This window comes from Notothenia rossii (assembly GCF_949606895.1).
Source record: "Notothenia rossii genome assembly, chromosome: 12".
NCBI classification, from domain to species: Eukaryota; Metazoa; Chordata; class Actinopteri; order Perciformes; family Nototheniidae; genus Notothenia; species Notothenia rossii.
The window spans coordinates 5,774,439-5,793,961 of record NC_136911.1 but is presented as its reverse complement, the minus strand read 5'-3'; the positions used below and the strand labels follow the sequence as shown (position 1 = coordinate 5,793,961).

The 19,523-nt window shown below is 39.7% G+C and overlaps 2 protein-coding genes across 3 annotated transcripts; both read right to left on the bottom strand.

Annotated features, from left to right (window-relative positions):
* Positions 1-11: 11 nt before the first annotated feature.
* On the bottom strand, positions 12-4,999 carry LOC307026711 (myeloid cell surface antigen CD33-like; the record flags this gene model as incomplete). 2 transcript variants are annotated; one of them, XM_079662310.1, is made up of 6 exons in its annotated part: positions 4,915-4,996; positions 4,756-4,813; positions 2,549-3,330; positions 1,237-1,286; positions 701-1,090; positions 12-349 (listed from the first exon to the last, which is right to left on the bottom strand). In XM_079662310.1, the coding sequence occupies exons 4-6, from the start codon at positions 1,274-1,276 to the stop codon at positions 27-29; spliced, it is 753 nt and encodes a 250-aa protein (XP_079518436.1). In that variant the 5' UTR covers positions 1,277-1,286; positions 2,549-3,330; positions 4,756-4,813; positions 4,915-4,996. The 2 variants fall into 2 exon arrangements, with proteins under 2 accessions (XP_079518436.1, XP_079518435.1); XM_079662309.1 differs by lacking the exon at positions 2,549-3,330 and having other exon boundaries at positions 27-349; positions 4,915-4,999.
* Positions 5,000-14,682: 9,683 nt separating this feature from the next.
* Positions 14,683-19,275, bottom strand: LOC307026702 (B-cell receptor CD22-like). Its single transcript, XM_079662299.1, has 7 exons — positions 18,720-19,275; positions 18,184-18,573; positions 17,527-17,832; positions 17,192-17,455; positions 16,580-16,664; positions 16,471-16,510; positions 14,683-16,306 (listed from the first exon to the last, which is right to left on the bottom strand). The coding sequence occupies exons 1-7, from the start codon at positions 18,757-18,759 to the stop codon at positions 16,043-16,045; spliced, it is 1,389 nt and encodes a 462-aa protein (XP_079518425.1). The 5' UTR covers positions 18,760-19,275; the 3' UTR covers positions 14,683-16,042.
* Positions 19,276-19,523: the final 248 nt, after the last annotated feature.

Below are 19,523 nucleotides of genomic sequence, written 5' to 3'. Positions count from 1 at the left end.
CAAATCATACCATCATGTGCTGACAATCACAGGTTGTTCTTACATGAAACATGGAGAGTCTTTGTCTCCTCTGCTGTCTTCACATCTTTCCCTTCATTCACAGGATAGTTGGCAGAGCAGGTGATGTTGAATCCATCATGTTGGTCTGACAGAGTGAGGGTCTTCTGGATGTTAGTCGTGAAGGTCCGATTTGGGTTTTCCTCCATTGTGTTGGGAGGGTCTTGTTGGAGAGTCCAGGTGAGTTTAGGAGGGGAGTGTGGACAGGGAGCTGGAGCTGAGCAGGTTACATTGACAGACTCCGCCTCCTTCAGATCACCTGGGATCTCAATGGTGGGGCTCGGAGGAGAATCTGTGGTTTAACACATTTTAAATGTGAGGATACAGGCCAATACAGTTTTCAACAGTAATAAAAAAGTGTACATCTTATTGTAAAACGTGAAAAGAAAGGTCAGTCAGCTGCATCCTTTATGTAGATGTTGTCATCCACATGAGACTCATATTTGTGCATGTAGACGTGCATTATTTGTAATAGTAATGCATACAATATTATATACTGTAATATATTTGGATTTAGCAGGTTTCAGATATTATGACTTTTTGATTGTCTGAATAATTTCTGTAATAACTGATACATTGATTATCCTAGATGTATAGTTTAACAATAAAGGTAAGACTACTACTCCAACAAAAAGTCTCTTACCGTTCACTGTTATTTGAAGAGGAGCACATGTAGCTGTTGCCAGAAATGGGCTGTTCACAATCCTGAAGAAGTATTTGTCTGTGTGACTTTTATTCAAACTAGAAAACAGAGTGGTGCAGTTTCTCTGACTCAGGTTTCCAGTAAGACTCATTGGATATCTGTTAATTGACCAATCACTGTGGAAAATCCAGTTTTCTTTAGTTTCATCAAATGTGTGCTCTTTTTTACTCCACACTCCAAAGACTTCTCGTGAGCTGCTGAAGCGCTCAGCTGGGACAGCGCTGAAGTTACACGGGATCAGCAAACAGGATCCACTCAGTGCTTCCATCTGCTTCGGTGTGGTGATGTCAAGGGCCTGATAACAAGTACCTTCAACAAGATGTGGGAGATCTGTAGGAAGAAAAAAGATTATATTAACAAACTGTGTCTAGGAAGCAAATTGTATTCAAACTCAGGATGTGAACAAAGGAGTCATTCTGATATTTCTGCTTTTTCTAAGTAAAGATTTTAAACTATTAAAGTAACAAACATCTCACCTGAAACAAAGAGGACTAGCAGCAACATGTTGGTCACCATATTCAGGATTCTGGATTCGCAAAAACAAGAACACTGTTACTTTTCATTTGTAGTAATCATACATATAACGTATTCAGTTTTTACAAAGTGCTTTTAGCAACTTCCCTACTTCAAAGGCACCACAGAAACTTACCCTGTACAACCAGTTAGTTTTTGACACTTTCAATTTAAATGCTTCTGCAGTATTATGCTTTGAAATAATTAACAGAAAATATAAAAAAAACAATAAAAGACAGAGTTCAGTCAAATGTTTCCTTACCACATGAGCCCACAGCTAGAATATACTACAGTTACTGCATTTCTTATCAATGCTGCACTTTTCCTGTGATAAAAGATGAACACACCACCCCTAACCGAGGTAGAACAACGCACAATCATGGTTTTTTAAAGTGGATGGTTGTGTAAGAAATATAAAATGTTGGTCCATAGCTATAGTGAAAATGTAGTCTTCTCTTGTAGTTCTCTAAGTAATGATCAGAGTGTCAATACATTTGGACTGGATGTTAACAGAGACAGTAAAGCAAAGATTTCATCATCCTTTTACTATCTTTGTTATACTCTGTATATAAACACACATGAATAATAGGTGGAAAATAAATTAACAATTCAAAATCCAAAAGGTATGTATTTACTTTTCTGTTATTCTGTTATTATTAAAGTAAGGAGCCAAATCACTAACTTCATTAATTATTATGTGGCAGAGACTGTTCTCTTTTCTTAAAAGTAGGAAGGAAGTCAGACGTTAAGGTTTCAAAGGACATGAGTCATGTCGTGAACAAAAATAATGACATATTTCAAGAACAGGAAATATTAACTTTTTTTAATTCACAATGTTGGTGCTTACCATTTTAAATATTACATTTTATCATCATCAAAACAGTAACTTAGATATCTGAATGTATTTTTCTAACATTCAAAGCTTCTTCACAGAATTCTTTTTAACCCCTGATTTGTTTTTAATTTAACACAGTTCACATGCATCCAACAGAAATACAAGTTAAGCAATTACGAATAAAAAGAACAAAATAAAAATCATGAGACAAATTAATTAAGAACTTTTTACTTGTGCGTACAGTACAAACAGTACAAACACTTCAACATGTTATTCACTAAGGTTTAGGGTCATATTCAAAGAACATGGTACAATTTATTATTTACAGAAATCTGAATTTTAAGTGGCACACTAAGGCAAATAATTACGAAATGTTTTTTTTATCCTAAACCAAACATGCCTGCAAAATGTTGTAGAAAGCATTGAAATGATTGTCTTACCAAAATGTGAAATCCAGGAAGTAATGTAAGGTGTCCAACAAATGCTCTACAGTATTTAGTCTTGTTAGAAAAAAGGAAGTGTGGACACACACACCAGGCTTTTGTATCTGCTGGATGCCACATCATGACCCATATATCGTCTCTCTGCTAATATCCTCTTTTTATTTTCATCACACCACTCACTGCATCCTGTAAGCCACTCCTTCTTAATGTGGAACATATAAGGCAAATCAGGTACCACTTTACAATAAGACTACCCTTATAAAGGGCTTACGAATAGTTTGTAATTAATTTATGAATTAGGTTGTGAACACTTTATAAATCATTAATAAGCTTTTATAAGACATTAGATAAACAGGGCAACTGTGACCGGTTGCTTGCCAAATAGTGAGCCCACATTTATCTGGACTGCTAAGCTTTATATTGGCTAATTAGCGTACTTCGTCTTCTTCATCAGCCAGCATCAACCACTGTGTTGATTCTCGCTAAGTAGCCAATATAAGGCTTAGTCATCTTGCCAAATAGTGAGCTTGTGTTGATGTATAGAACTGGTTTATAAATTGTTCTTAATGATTAACAAAGTCTTTACAAGCTTATTCATAACCTAATTATAAACCCTTTATGAATCCTTTATAAGGGTAGTCTTATTGTAAAGTGGTACCGGCAAATCAATACAGCATTTTATTTCAGTAAAAGTGAACTGAACGTCTTCCTGCTCTCTTTGTGACTCAGGATGTTTGTAACTCGACCACACGGTTGACACAGTCTGCTTCTGCTGCGTCCTGAAAAATAAGAGGGGAGGTTACTGTAACTTAAGAGATTTAGTATCTGTAAAGATTAAAAATAGTTGCAACATGTAATTTGTGTAGCCACAGAATAACAGTTATGTCTCAGGACCTCACAACACCATACACTGCACAGCAGACGGTGCAATCAACCAAATAACTAAAAATACCCTTTAAAGGTCACCTTTTATGCAAAATCCAGTTTTTCCTGTCTTTTATACATAAACATGTCTCCCTTCTGTGTTAAGAGATTCTGAAAGTTTCAGGAAAATAGATTCCCTCTCTTTTTGTCCATTTATATAAAAACCTGTCTGAAAATGAGTGGATCACATTTTGGCCACTTTGTGATGTCATAATGTTTTTTGGGTTGTACAACCAAAGCCAATAGCCAACCAAGGTAACTCCCGCCCCCTCACCTTATCCCCTGAATCTCCTCCTAGAACATTGTGTTTGTTCAAACCAATCATCTCTCAGAGGGGCGTGGCCAGCAGCCGCTCATTAGCATTTAAAGCTACAGACACAGAATCAGCACTTTTGAAACAGGGCTGAAACAGAGGGGATTATGGGATGCTGCAATGATCTGTTTGGTATTTCAGCCAAACACTTCAGAGACATATTTTGTGTATATCTGAGACCTGTAATATATTGTTGAAAAAGAGTGTGATAGGGGATCTTTAAAGAATAAGTGGAAACTCGCACACTAAAAAGCACACATATAATGTTTGCTGTATCATCTTTACAAGGTGATACTACGTTAATGTTGTGTTAGCGCTTGTTGGACAGCACTCAAAATAAATGAATGCAGGTTTAAAGTATGACTTGATTTTTATTGGGGAATACTTGTATTTGTCTATGATTATGTTTTCTTGGTATTTATGTCTGATGTTCTGTTATCAGCAATCTGTGTTTTAATGGACCAATTCATATAAATGTTATAGCACACATGTTACCTTTTTACACTTCCATCAGACATGGAGCAACATCAGCCTTCATTTGGAGTCATACTTCTGATAGCTGGAGAATATTCATCTAATATTTGTTGCTCCTTAGCTCCTAAACACTCCATTTGTCACCAGCTAACTTCTTACATCACAAGGCTGCGATATAAGGTAACATAACCAGATGTTTGAGTTATTTTCATTGCTTTAACCTGCTGCAAAATCAATAGTGAACATTCGTAAATGCCTGCACCCAGCTCTGATGTCTCAGTAGTGAGATGTGCTGCTTTGCATGTGATGTCACTTCTGTTAAAAAGTATAATCATTGGAGGATAATTCCTTCTTAATTATGCACATCCAAACACAAGAACAACTACAAATAAACCCTAGTTTATTGATCCCTAAGAACTAAATTAGGAACTATTTTCAGTTGGAATTGTATTCATTGTCATGCAGGCAGTTAAATGTGTCCAATATGAAATACCTCTCCTCGTCTGGTGGATTCCTCCTCTGGTTCAGAAGAGCGTCTTGATCTAAACCAGCTGGAAAAAAAGGAAAACATTTGTTTTTGTTTATGTTGTGATGATAATTGATACGAGGAGTGAAGCAGGTAGGACCCAAATGCAGATAATACTGATAATACCTTTATTTCAAGGGCTAACATATCACAGGGACAGACAAAACACTCCACGGTGAACTCGGTCACAAACAAAAGACGAACCAACACTGAACACCGGAAGAGACAAGACTAAATACAGGGAGGGGTAATCACAAGACGAGAAACAGCCGGGCAGGGGAGGAGAAACACAAGGGCTACAGGTGAACACAATCAGACAACTAGACACACCAGGGAAACTAACGACGGGAGGAAAACATGACAGGGAGAACAGCAAAACACCCAAACCTAGACATAAAAACGTGACATAACATGAATATCGTGACAATAATGATCTACAGCCAAATATACAAATTAGTGTGTAGCTGCATGTCATATCACAGGAGAGTTTGTCTCACCATTCAAAGATGACCATTGCACTGACGAGCATTATGATTCCCAGCATCTTCAGTATCAGATGAACATCTAGGCCTACCGTCCCAATCAGTTGATCACCTGCAACCCAACAGCATGGTCAGATTCCACTCACTGGGAGACATGAGAACATCTCAAACCAGGACTCCTGCTGCTACCTTCAAATATCAACGCACGTCCTTTTGATAGTTTAATTAAATGAATTTGACATTGAATTGTAGTGACAGTTTCGTGTTTACCAATATTCAGCAGGGTCGTTGTTGACTTTTCATTACCAAGCTCATTTGTGGCCACACAGTAATAACGTCCTCCCTCTGTGGCCTTAAAGCTGTAAATCTCTCCCTGTGAGACCTTCATGTCTCCATCTTGGCTCTCCTTGAACCAGGTGAAGCTGCTTGTCCTTAGGAGCATCTGAGGAAAATGTGAGATTAACTTCATTCAAATCATGCCATCATGTGCTGACAATCACAGGTTGTTCTCACATGAAACATGGAGAGTCTTTGTCTCCTCTGCTGTCTTCACATCTTTCCCTTCATTCACAGGATAGCTGTTAGAGCAGGTGATGTTGAATCCATCATGTTGGTGTTGGGAGGGTTTTGTTGGAGAGTCCAGGTGAGTTTAGGAGGGGAGTGTGGACAGGGAGCTTGAGCTGAGCAGGTTACAGTGACAGACTCCGCCTCCTTCAGATCACCTGGGTTTGAAAGGTTAATTCTGGGGCTTGGAGGAGAATCTGTGGTTGAAAGATTATCAGATTATACACTGAAAAACACTGTGCTGTGTTTTTAACCTTTAACATTTGTGTAACTGTAAATTCTCATGTAATCTCCCATTAATAATTTCAGTACCTCTTAGTTTTATCTTGGAAGGGTAACAAAGTGAACAAAGTCGCATTCATTTAGATTTTTCCTGTTACTGCTACGGTACTTCCCCTAGGCATGTGATGCAGTAAAGATCTGCATTTAAAGTGTCTATTGATAGTGTATTCAGTCAGACATTCAAATCAATGACACCTGGTTTCTGTCACATTTGACCAGAAGTCGAAGAAGAAGTACTCGGATCCTTAACATAAGTAAAATACTATGTTCTTAAAATATTCCATTATGAATTTAAAAATCTTACTGAAGCATTTGGAGCAAAAGTTTTATTATCAAAATGTATGTGTTGAATACTTGGTTAATAATTACTATAAAGGGCATCATATCATCAGCATATCATGTGATTTATATGAAAAAAGTAACTATGTTAAATAAATCTAATGGAGTAAAAGTATGACATTTGCTAACAAACTGTAGTAAAGTAAATACTCAAATAAATAATTGAGTAACTGTACTTACATTATTTACAATCCACCACTGTTTTACCCAGCACTCATACGGTTGAACAGCCTACAGCAGAAATGTAGTGTAGATAAGGTTCACTACGTTTGCTGTTTAAACCAAAATGGCACCTGATTTAACTTTTTATTTAGAATCAGAATTGTATAGAATCTCTCACCTTTGACTGTTATTTCTAGAGGATCACAACCAGCTGTTGCCAGAAATGGTCTGTTCTCAACTCTGAAGAAGTATCTGGCCGTGGAAGTTGTGTTTAACCTGTGAAATAAGGTTGTGCAGTTTCTCTGACTCAGGTCTCCAGTGATTTCCATTAGGTCGCTGATTTCTGCCTTGCTACTGTTGAAAATCACTTTGTCTGGATTGTTGGCAAAGTCAGCAGTGTCTTTAATCCACACTCCGAAGGATTCTCTTGAGCCATCAAATGTTTCTCCAACCTTGTTAGCACTGAAGTTACGTGGGACATGAAGACAGGATCCATTTAGTGCTTCCATCTCCTGAGGGGTTGTTAGGAGCAGATGATTCGAACACCTAGTGTTAGCCCCTGTGAAACAGATTATGTTGTGATTTACAAGAACAAATCTTCATGAATGGAGCAGTAACACTTCATTTGATTAGCACCTGCCCTACCACTATCCTACAACCATGAAAAACAACATAAATATGTGACGATTTGAGAGCAATGCAGGCGAGCCAATCAATTACATATATTTTGAAAGTCATAAAACACAAGAAAATAAAAACCAGATTTAAATAACAACAATACAATTCAATTAAAAGGGAATTAATAAAATCACATTTATATTTAAAAATTGGAATACAATACAAAAATAATAAATAAAATAACAATAACATTTTAGAATATAAACAGGTGATCAATATAATTACAATGACATTTTACAATGTAAATGTAATTAAGTGAATTAAATAATGTAAACAATGGTATAAACCATTCTTAATCAAAGGCCTGGCTAGGTGCCTTTTAAGTTAACTTTTAAGATTTCCAGCAGCTCGTATCCTTTCTGTTTTTGTTTTTTTATTAAATCAAATGAATGAATTAAATCATTTTCCTGAAGTAAACATGGAACAAAGAGCTCACCTGAAAGGAAGAAGAGACTCAGTAAAATGTTGGCTGTCACCATTCTCACAGACTGGACTGCACTGAATGTCATAACCTAGGTTTCAAGCAGAATAATGCAGTTACTCTCAGAGAGCACCGAGCTTTGCACAACCACAATGTTCTGTGGTTTAACTGACTTACTTCTGCAAGGCAAATCTGCACCTAACAAAATAATACAACTGTTAGTTAGACAAGAATAAATAATGTTTTCTTATGTGTTCACTTTTCACAAACTAACTTCCTTTGTTGAAGCTGTGGTCATTGAAGTCTTCTTCCTATCATTTGAGAAGAGACAGCATGTGCCGTTCTTTACAGCAGAGGAATAGAAGAAGTTCTCACCCTAACCACTCATACATGTTTTGCTTTTCACACTAAGTGTTTCTCTATATTAAATATATAATTACTGGTGGATGTGGGGGAAACTTCTGTAGCAATTGGAAACAGGAATCAGAGAGGCACGAGGAGAGCTGGAGCTTTGATGGCAAACACTGGTGGTTTATTTGGAGTTACTCAAGGCCGTAGACCCATGCCATGGGAAAGGAGACAGTGAGATGAGAAAATGACGAACTGTGTTGAAGGTTGAATACCTAAGCAAATGATTCCCTAACAGTGGATACTTTTAACTGAGCTGTACATTTGAGGTTCTTTGCTTGAGTATCTCCATTATCAGTGGGAGAAATATTAAAGGGACCCTGTTATACTTTTTGGGGAATTTCTCTTTCCTGTAGTGTGTAATATAGGTTGTGTGTATGTAAATGGTCTGCAAAGGCTAAAATCTCAACGTTCCCTCCAGAGGGAGTTTCTCTCTCCCCCGTGAGAGCGTGTGCTCAGTCAGGACCGTTTAAACTGATAAACTGGGTCAAAGTTATGGGCCTTGGAAAATATTTCCCCAACACTTAGTTACATTCTAAAACCCATCTTAATTGTTGTGAAGAAAGCTACTCAAATTTGAAATGACTAAATGAAATAGAATAATTAAAAAACAAATAAATAGAGTTTAATGTATTTCTACTTATTTCCTTTCAGTCCTGAACTCAATCATGGAAGCAAACATTAACATAGTGTCAGTGTCATTTCCTCAGTGCGAGTGTGAGAGGAAAAGAGAGGTAAAGAAGTTGTAATTGAAACACTCATATGGACTCAATCATAACAGAAACAAAACCACAACTTCCCTAACATGGTAAACAATGATCTGATGAAACAGAGACAGGAATATCTGTGGCACTTGATTGGTTTAAAATGACGATAGCTTGCATGCAACACCGAGGAGAAAAAGGAACTGTCACTCTCTTTGATGACAGAAGGAACTCTGTAAATTGTGACATTGAGGAATGAAGGTGTTTTAATGGTGAAATCTGAGCATAACGATTATTTAAAGGTGCTTAAAATATATTTTATTTTGGTGAATAAAAAACAAATAAATGTGTGCATCATTCAAATTGATTCACAATACATACATAAGAAACTGAGATTACTTAAAAAATGCCATTTCAAACATTTTAAAAGATGCATGAGTGCTTCAAGTGACACACACACACACACACACACACACACACACACACACACACACACACACACACACACACACACACACACACACACACACACACACACACACGTTTACAACTGACATAAAGCTGCAGATGTGGGAGGTTATGAGTTTCCCTTCATTGTATTGAACTGTTGGCAGTAAAACAGTCCAGGTCTCCATTTCTACAAACTTGAGTTATTCAATAATGTTTATCTTCAAAATGTTTTAATGAACTTTGTGTCTTTGCATCATTCCTTCACTTGAGCGTAGAGGTCCTCTGGTTGCCTAGCAGCCTGTGTTAGGCTGTCTGCTGTGTGTGGCACTTTGATTCAATTGATTCCTACCAGACTCTGTTGTTCAGTTGAGCACGTCCAAAACCCCCGCCTCCCACGCAACAGAGCGCTGTAAGTAAAAAAGTCGATGTGTAACTTGAATGCTTTAATTTGTGAGACTTACAAAACAATGACAACCAGGGAGATGAGTAGGATGATCCCAATGATGACTCCCTGACACGCTGGCTCCATTATAGATGGCTTAGGTTTCAACAATTAAGAATACATAGTTAAAATGTATTGTTTGTTGTCTCCCTGCAGTTATTGGTGAGCTTTAAAATTGTGTCAAGAATTTCTGGTAATCTTTAAATTACCAGCATGACATGAAGTATACTATAATAAATTGTTTTACAGTTACAATACTGATACTGTGACTTAAAATTATAGCATTAAAGTTTCTATTTTACAGTTGAAAAACTATTACCGTCGACAAAAATACAGTACTTTTTAAATGGCAGTGTTTTATTTTATAGTTAAAATACTATGACCGTAAACACAAACACGGTGCTTGGAAGTTACTGTGTTTCATTTTACAGCTATAATACTACTATTGTAATACCTTAAAAAAAAAAGAAGCTAATTACTGTGTTTCATTTTACAGTTAAAACACTATTACCGTAAACACAAATACAGTACTTGGAAGTTACTGTGTTTCATTTTACACTGTTACTGTAAATAAAAACGTGTAAATACTGTGATTACCTTTAAAGTATTTAACTGACAGCAATTGACAAGTTACTTACGGTGATTCATTTTACAGTAAGTAACTTGTCAATTGCTGCCAGTTAAATACTGTGAATATCACGGTACGTTTCTTACAGTGTACTTAAAGAAGACATGTAACTAATGTAGCACAAGTTCCACTTTTTAAACCTGGTTTTGGAGAAAAGTCTGGAGCCGGAGGAGGCGCAGGGGTGGCCGGGAGATTACCAGCTCGGGTCCTGGAGCATGTTTTCTCGTATTTGGAGCTCTCCGACTTAATGCGTTGCACTTTGGTGTGCTGGCATTGGAACAATATCCTGGCGGATGAAAACAGCGAGGTGTGGCGCAGCCTCTGCAACCGGTCTTTAAGCGATGAATCTATGCGATCTGACATCCTGTGCAACCTGCCGACCGACAGGGGGAAAGTAGGTTCAATATATGCCGTTGTTCTCTCGGGCTGCGAACACCTTGATTGAAAGGTTGAAAGGGTGAACAACAGGAAAACTATATTGAAACATTATTTTGCAAGCTCTAAAATAATTTGGGGAGTCAAATCCAAATGTTTAATGTTCAGAGGGTGTTTTTTTTTCTTTTAGATTAGCCATTTCTCAAGAGTTCATTGTCAAACGGGTTTAGTAATATGTGAGAAGTATTTTGTTGTTGTAATGTTTCTTTAAAGGTCAAAGTTAGTGGGTCCAGTCCTGTTACCTTAGCCTGTCCCTCTCAGGAGCCAAGCCTGGAGAGGTTGGCCCAGAGTGGGTAACGCCCCAATTGCACCTGCCTCCTGAGACATCGCCCCCCAGAACTGGGGGAGCACCCAGGGCTGGCCCACTTTCATCTGTGTCATCTCTGAGTACCACGGCGCCCTAGGTAGCACTAGGATGATTGACAGATATTCTCGCCTCACCCTCCCCAGGAGCGTGAGAATGAGACACAATGGTGGAAAGACGTAAAGCAGCTTCTTTGGCCATGGCTCGTGTGCAAACGCGTCCACCCCCAAGGGCGGGTCGTCGCTCAGAGCCATGGAGCACCACAGGGCGCAGTGAACACTGTGATGTAGGAGGTCACCCGTCCCAGTGGGGACCCCCTCCGGAGGTGTTCCGGGGACCCCCAGAATTGGAGGTTGCCCTCCACTGAGGGGGGGATGGTCACCAGACGCTGTTTGTGTCTCTTGAGATCTAAACGCAGGCTGGAGAATCACCTCTGCAGGCGGCGCATATGCAGTAACCCGAGCGGGACCACTACGAGAGCCAACGACATGAGACCCAGGGTCTGCATGATAGTCAAAGCTGTCACTGTTGCCCCCTGTTGCAGTCTGCAAACTGCCCGAAGCAAGGATGCCTGTCTGCTCTCTGACAGGGTGGCGCGTAGACTGCCTGCATCGAGCACCACTCCCAAATACAACGCCTGCTGGTGAGGTATGGGGGTGCTTTTCTTCCAATTGATCGCAAAACCCAACTTGGTTAGGTGTAGGATCAATTGGGCTGTGTAACACATTGCCCGTTCCCTGGATCTGGCCATAACTATGAGGTCGTCCAGATAAAAGTAAACTCTCATGCCACGGTCGCGCAGCGGCTGGAGCGCTGTGGCCACACATTTGCTGAACGTGCGTGGGGACAGGGAGTAGCCGAACGGTAGTCTGTTGTAATCTTTGAAGTCAAAACGCATGAAAGTAAGCGTCCTTCAGGTCGATGGTTGTAAACCAATCGCCTGGCTGCACCAGTCCCAGTCACTGTTTTATAACTAACATCCGGAATTTTCTGGGTGCAATGTGGAGATTCAGACTGAAGAGAACGGGCCTGAATTTGTCTGTCTTTTTGGAAACCAGGGAGTACAGGGAATAATGCCCCCCCTCTCTATCTTGCGTGCGCACAGCAGACACTGCCTGTTTTTGCACCAAGGCCTGAACCTCTGCTGAGAAAAAATCTCCCCTCATGATGATAGCTTTGCCTCTGTTAAATGTTTTCTAACCCTGCTACGCCGGCCATAATGTCCCTGTACCCGCATAGCGAGTGGGGAATCTGTACGGTCAATATTACGTGTCTGTGTGGGTGTGTGGAAAGAAAAGACACTCAGACTGGATTACAAGTTATCTTTTTTATTTGGAAAAGATTACCTTGTTACCATGGGTTCAAACAGGGAGGAGGCGGGATTTGCCCTCGCGTCCTGGCCGGAAAAATCACCTCTCTCCGCCGGGATGCTTCCTCCCGCCGCCAGTCAACTCCTGGAGGACGGAGCTCCCCACCCAGTACCCCTTCGCTGCGGCCCACCCAGTACCCCCTTCTAGGAGCTCTGTACCGTCGCCTCTCTCCGCCTTACCACCGCCGGGTGCTCTCTCCCTTGCGGAGAGACCTGAGGGCGAGCCAGCGGCAGCATGCGGCTGAGCTGCGCCCTCTCTCCCTCCAGGCGACCAAGGATATCGATCCGGAGAGCCCTTCCGTGGCAACGGGGGCCCCAAGGAGATCGTCTCGGTCTTTCTTGGCCAGTGCGGTCAGACACATCACACGACCGACTGCGTTAGCCATACTCACAGCGGTCCGAGTAATCAATCCCATCCTCAGACGAGGGGGGTACTTGGCGACACTCCCAACACACCTGGATTACTGGCCGCCGCCGCCATCTGCACCCCGAGCCAGAATATCTTATCCAGATACTCAAGCATCTCGCGGTCACGCGACAGCAGGGGCAGGGGCAGGGGCCTTCTCCCCTTTGGCCACCCGAAGGCTGGCTTCGCCGGACGGGCCGGGCCGTAGAAGCCCTGACGCAGGCGGCTCACCGGCCTCTGTTGCAGCAGTGGGGGGAGCGGCAAGCCTGCACGCTCCGCCGCCATAGTCATCACTGCCGGGAAGTCCTGTCGCGCAGACCTGTGCTGTTGGCCTTCCTGGCGGTCGCCGGAAACATCAGACGACGAGGTGTCACCATCGTCTTCCCTCTCCCCGACGAGCGGACCCACCCGGCCCGCTGGAATGGTGAACACGAAGGGCACTCCTTCCTCGAGGTCCTCCATCTCCGCCACCGGCGGAGACGTAGCAACCCTCAAACTGTGCCAGCCGTTGATGGCGGCCGGGGCGTGGAATCAGCTGGCAGGCGCTGCAGACCGCAAGCGGGCCCAGGTTGGCCGCCGCGTGGTCAGACCCCAGTTACTCAATGCACTGACACGGACAGGGGCGCTCCAATGGTGAGTCCATTTTCTTCGTTTTGTTTAATATTTTTCTATCCGTCTCTCTTCACTCAGTTGTGTCTCACTGCCTTGCTGAAGAGAAAGGGATGACAGTAAGGGGACGAGGCATCCTTTTATGCGGTGAGATGCGCGCACATTCAGGCTACGTCTAGAACGTTTCTGTGGATGAATGCTTGCATGATAGGATCGAGGGGAAGTACCCATAGAGTCCAGTAGAGGGCGGAGCCTGTGAAAGATATAACCTGTCAAACCAGACTCATGATGAATATGAGGTTAGAAAAATCAGCATGAATAGACATACTAAATATACCTCAGCAGCGGGATGTTGCATGCAGTTTTTCCGGAGCAATGTTGGTAGACAAGCTCACCTGAAATAAAGAGGATGTGGAGTATCACGATTTCTGTTGCAGACATGGCTCCCAGTTCCTAAATTGAAAAGAACAACAATAACGATGACACTGTTTAAACATGTTTTAGAGCTATTACAAAACAATTACACCATCGTGTTGAACAGAGATACCGATGCTAAACATTTAAATGCTGATGATGCAAATGTGTCATTCTCAGTCTTAATTCTGACAAAAAAAAAGGATCAAATTAAATATTAGATCATTTAATGTCTTTTTTTTTTTTAGTTCATGAAGAGTAATTTTTAACATAATATAATAGCATCTGAAAATGTTCTTACCATTAAATCCTATATCAAAAAGAGAGACCCTTCTGTGGGAAATGAATATCAGAGGGTGAATTTGAGTTTAAATGCAAATAACCAACTTCATTGTTTAGGGTGTAATTTAACCCCGGGGATACTTCTTGTGTTTCAGCTCCACGCAGAAAGTCCTGCTGGTTTAGTGGTACACCGAAGTGACCTACATTACAAAAACAGGAAGTACATGTGAAACATCAGAAATCCTTTATTCTTCCCGCAGTGGGGACATTTACAGCAGCAGAGGTACACTGCAGATTAAAGTAGAAGAGTTACATATTATATAAAAAGGCAAGTTAAAAATCAAATGTAATAATAAATAAATAGACTATGGTAAAACAAATATGCAGCAGTGTCTAAAAATAATACATCACATTAAAAAAAGGAATACTGCAATAAAAACGTTCTAGCTCTTCATGCAGGATACAACATATATCATTATAATAATTTTAATTTAAATATTATTAATTTGGGGCATTACATTATTTAAAATATGATATTCTTCTGTTTTTATCACTAATTCGTGACATTATTTTAATGTAGTATTGTGTTACTGTGGAGCAAATGTAAGATACTTTCTTTGCAACTGGGTAGATGAGTTGAATGTTACAAATTCATATCACATCCTTTAAATAAAAGTAACTATATGACATTAAATGAAGGGGACAGTACCCTACAATACACCACTGCATTAGGACCACCGTGTGAGCAACAGTGACACCCAGTGGACACACTCTGTATTACAGGATCTGTAATGAAACATAAAACACTGCAACAGAACTCATGCCATGTCCTACATCCAGTGGTGTAAAGTAACTAAGTACATTTACTCAAGTACTTCACTTAAGGACAAGTTTGAGGTACTTGTATTTTGAGTATTTCAATTTTCTGCTACTTTATACTTCTACTCCACTACAATTCAGAGGTACATTGTGTACTTTTACTCCACTACATGTATTTAATACCTTTAGTTACCATGCAGATTTGGATTAATGATGTGAAATATAATCACACATTTAGTCTTGTTTTTGTAAATTGTGTTTATTTGATGGAGTCATTTGTATTAAGTAGCATACTGTACATTTGCACCTCTTTAATTTTGGATAGATTTCCACCATCTTCTGTATCATTATAAAATAGGCAACAATACACATATTTAGCTATATTTTAACTCTGTAAAAACTTCAACACCGCCCCCACAACTGTCATCAGATTGTGATTAATACGATGCTAAATCTTGATTGGTGCACAGAAACAGGTGACATAATCTTTTCCAACCTAAGCCACACCCACGTCAAACGAGTGAGAGCCTCCATGGAAAAAAGACTCATGTGAATTTGAAAACTGTTGAAAGTTATGTCAAAAAAAGAAAAATATATATATACATGCTTCATAGATAATTAAATTGAATACAATACCCTACTATATAATAATAATACTTTATAGTTTTTCAAGTTGGGAAGTGTTTTAAGCATTATTCAACATAAACAAAAAATTAAATACCTGTTGGTTTATTTTGTGAGGTTTCCTTTACACAAATATACACATCATTTCTCAGATCATATCTCGAGTGAAAATAACAGATTGTTGACTAAACCAGATAATTAAGATATTTTAAAAATGTTACTTCCTATTTTATTCGTCATCATCTAACTTTACTTCTGATTGTCTGATGACTTTGTAGTTTGTTGCATAGCAGGGCCTTTTATTATAGCAATACATAACATAAAAGCGCACTTTGAAAAAATAGAAATATGACACTTTAAATATGTCAAATAACGTTCTTGTGGCAATAAAAAAAACGGAAAATTTGTCTCCAAAAATACATGTCTATACATTCATTTCCTTTTCACTTGAGCGTAGAGGTCCTCCGGTCTGTTTGCTGTCTCTGACACTTTGACCTGAGCGTACAGCTTGTCCTCCGTCTGACCACCGTCCTGCTCTGAGACAGGGGGACTTTGATTCCTCTGCTTGGAGAAGTCGATCTCTCCGTAGTGGATTTCTTCTCCTGTTTCTGTTGCTGCGGCTGATTCTTGGACAGCTGTTAGCCTCTGTGTATCATTGATTTGTGTCTCATGTTCTCCCCTGATCTGCTCCCCCTGCTGAGAGTTGATACATAGAAATAGGAACTCTGATGAGACACCATAACAGTGGTTCATTGTGCCACATTTACTCACAGATAAGGAACTTAGTCAGTGCAGTCTCCAGTCTATTTAAGAAAGTATTCACAACACATATATGTACTGCACATTTGAGTATTTCCCACCTGTGACGGTTCTTGAGTTGTACGTTTGGACTTCAACCACCTGGAAGAGATAAAGAGCGGTCAGCTTCATATAATAGATGTGGATACTAAATTGATTTGAGTTACTTACCAAACAGCAACAGCAAAACAGATGAGTATCATGATCCCAACGATCCCCCCGACAACTCCCCCCCATGGTGAAGAGCCATCCGTTCCTACAGGAAAAAAAACATTTGTGGCTATAATCCAGATTTCATGTAGAGCTTGACTTCATACAGTATTTAGGAAACACAGACAATGATGAAGCTGAAACTCAAAATGTTTTCTCAGTTGATGAAATTCTGTTTTTTATTTTCTCTCTTCCTCTTTTTACTTTCCTTTCAAATTACAAATCTCTTTTCGTCCTATTTTATGTGGCCTAATTTGATGAAATCTTAATTTATCATTTATAGACAACATTTTTCGATTTAAATGTGTTTTTTAACTTCCCATCAAACTCATTATTCCCGTTTTTGCATATATTTACATTGATGCATTAACTGCTTTATCCAAAGATACCTGCTCCTATTTCACAAATGTATGCATGTGTTTACCTCCATTAACCAGATGGATATTTTGTTTCACTTTTAGATGAGCCATTTCTGAGTTTCGTGTAAAACGGTTTAGTAATATAAAATAAAAATATTTTGTTGATGTAGTGTTTTCCTTTAAAGGTCTGAGTTTGTGGGTCCAGTCCTGTTACCTTTGAGTTTAATATGGATCGTTGTTGACTTTCCATTACCAAGCTCATTTGTGGCCACACAGTAATAACGTCCTCCCTCTGTGGCATTAAAGCTGTAAATCTCTCCCTGTGAGACCTTCGTGTCTCCATCTTGGCTCTCCTTGAACCAGGTGAAGCTGCTGACGGGAGGCTGGGCTCTGCTGGAGCAGCTCAGCTCCACCCAGCTGCCCGCTGACACCGAACCTGAAGGTGGATTGACGGAGGCGGAGGTGTCCTTAGGAGCATCTGAGGAAAATGTGAGATTAACTTCATTCAAATCATGCCATCATGTGCTGACAATCACAGGTTGCTCTTACATGAAACATGGAGAGTCTTTGTCTCCTCTGCTGTCTTCACATCTTTCCCTTCATTCACAGGATAGCTGGCAGAGCAGGTGATGTTGAATCCATCATGTTGGTCTGTCAGAGTGAGGGTCTTCTGGATCTTAGTCGTGAAGGTCCGATCTGGGTTTTCCCCCATTGTGTTGGGAGGGTCTTGCTGGAGGGTCCAGGTGAGTTTAGGAGGGGAGTGTGGACAGGGAGCTGGAGCTGAGCAGGTTACAGTGACAGACTCCGCCTCCTTCAGATCACCTGGGATCTCAATGGTGGGGCTCCGAGGAGAATCTGTGGTTTAACACATTTTAAATGTGAGGATACAGGCCAATACAGTTTTCAACAGAAATAAAAAAATGTACATCTTATTGTAAAACGTGAAAAGAAAGGTCAGTCAGCTGCATCTTTTATGTAGATGATGTCATCCACATGAGACTCATATCTGTGCATGTAGACGTGCATTATTTGTAATAGTAATGCATACAATATTATATACTGTAATATATTTGGATTTAGCAGGTTTCAGATATTATGACTTTTTGATTGTCTGAATAATTTCTGTAATAACTGATACATTGATTATCCTAGATGTATAGTTTAACAATAAAGGTAAGACTACTACTCTAACAAAGAGTCTCTTACCGTTCACTGTTATCTGAAGAGGAGCACATGCAGCTGTTGCCAGAAATGGGCTGTTCACAATCCTGAAGAAGTATTTGTCTGTGTGACTTTTATTCAAACTAGAAAACAGAGTGGTGCAGTTTCTCTGTCTCAGGTTTCCTGTAAGACTCATTGGATATGTGTTGATTGTCCCATCACTGTGGAAAATCGCGTTTTCTGTTTTTTGGATAAATGAGGGCTCTTCTTTACTCCACACTCCAAAGACTTCTCGTGAGCTGTTGAAGCGCTCAGCTGGGACAGCGCTGAAGTTACACGGGATCAGCAAACAGGATCCACTCAGTGCTTCCATCTGCTTCGGGGTGGTGATGTGAAGGGCCTGAGAACAAGCACCTTCAACAAGATGTGGGAGATCTGCAGGAAGAAAAAAGAGCATATTAACAAACTGTGTCTTGTAAGTAAATTGTATTCAAACTCAGGATGTGAACAAAGGAGTCATTCTGATATTTCTGCTTTTTATAAGTAAAGATTGTAAACTATTAAAGTAACAAACATCTCACCTGAAACAAAGAGGACTAGCAGCAACATGTTGGTCACCATATTCAGGATTCTGGATTTGCAAAAACAAGAACACTGTTACTTTTCATTTGTAGTAATCATACATATAACGTATTCAGTTTTTACAAAGTGCTTTTAAAGCAGCTTCCCTACTTCAAAGACACCACAGAAACTTACCCTGTACAACCAGTTAGTTTTGACACTTTCAATTTAAATGCTTCTGCAGTATTATGCTTTGAAATAATTAACAAAATATAAAAAAAACAATAAAAGACAGAGTTCAGTCAAATGTTTCCTTACCACATGAGCCCACAGCTAGAACATACTACATTTACTGCATTTCTTATCAACGCTGCACTTTCCCTGTGATAAAAGATGAACACACCACCCCTAACCGAGGTAGAACAACGCACAATCATGGTTTTTTAAAGAGGATGGTTGTGTAAGAAATATTACATTTTGCAATTTTGGTCCATAGCCACAAATAGTGAAAATGTAGTCTTCTTTTGTATCTCTGTAAGTAATGATTAGAATGAAAAATACATTTGGACTGGATGTTAAGAGACAATAAAGTAAAGATTACATCAATACCTTTTACTATCTTTGTTATACTCTGTATATAAACACACATGAATAATAGGTGGAAAATAAATTGGCAATTAAAAATCCAATTTACTTTTCTGTTATTCTGTTATTATGAAAGTAAGGATCCAAATCACCAACTTAATAATTATTATTAAGCAGAGACTGTTCTCTTTTCTTAAAAGTAGGAAGGAAGTCAGATGTTAAGGTTTCAAAAGACATGA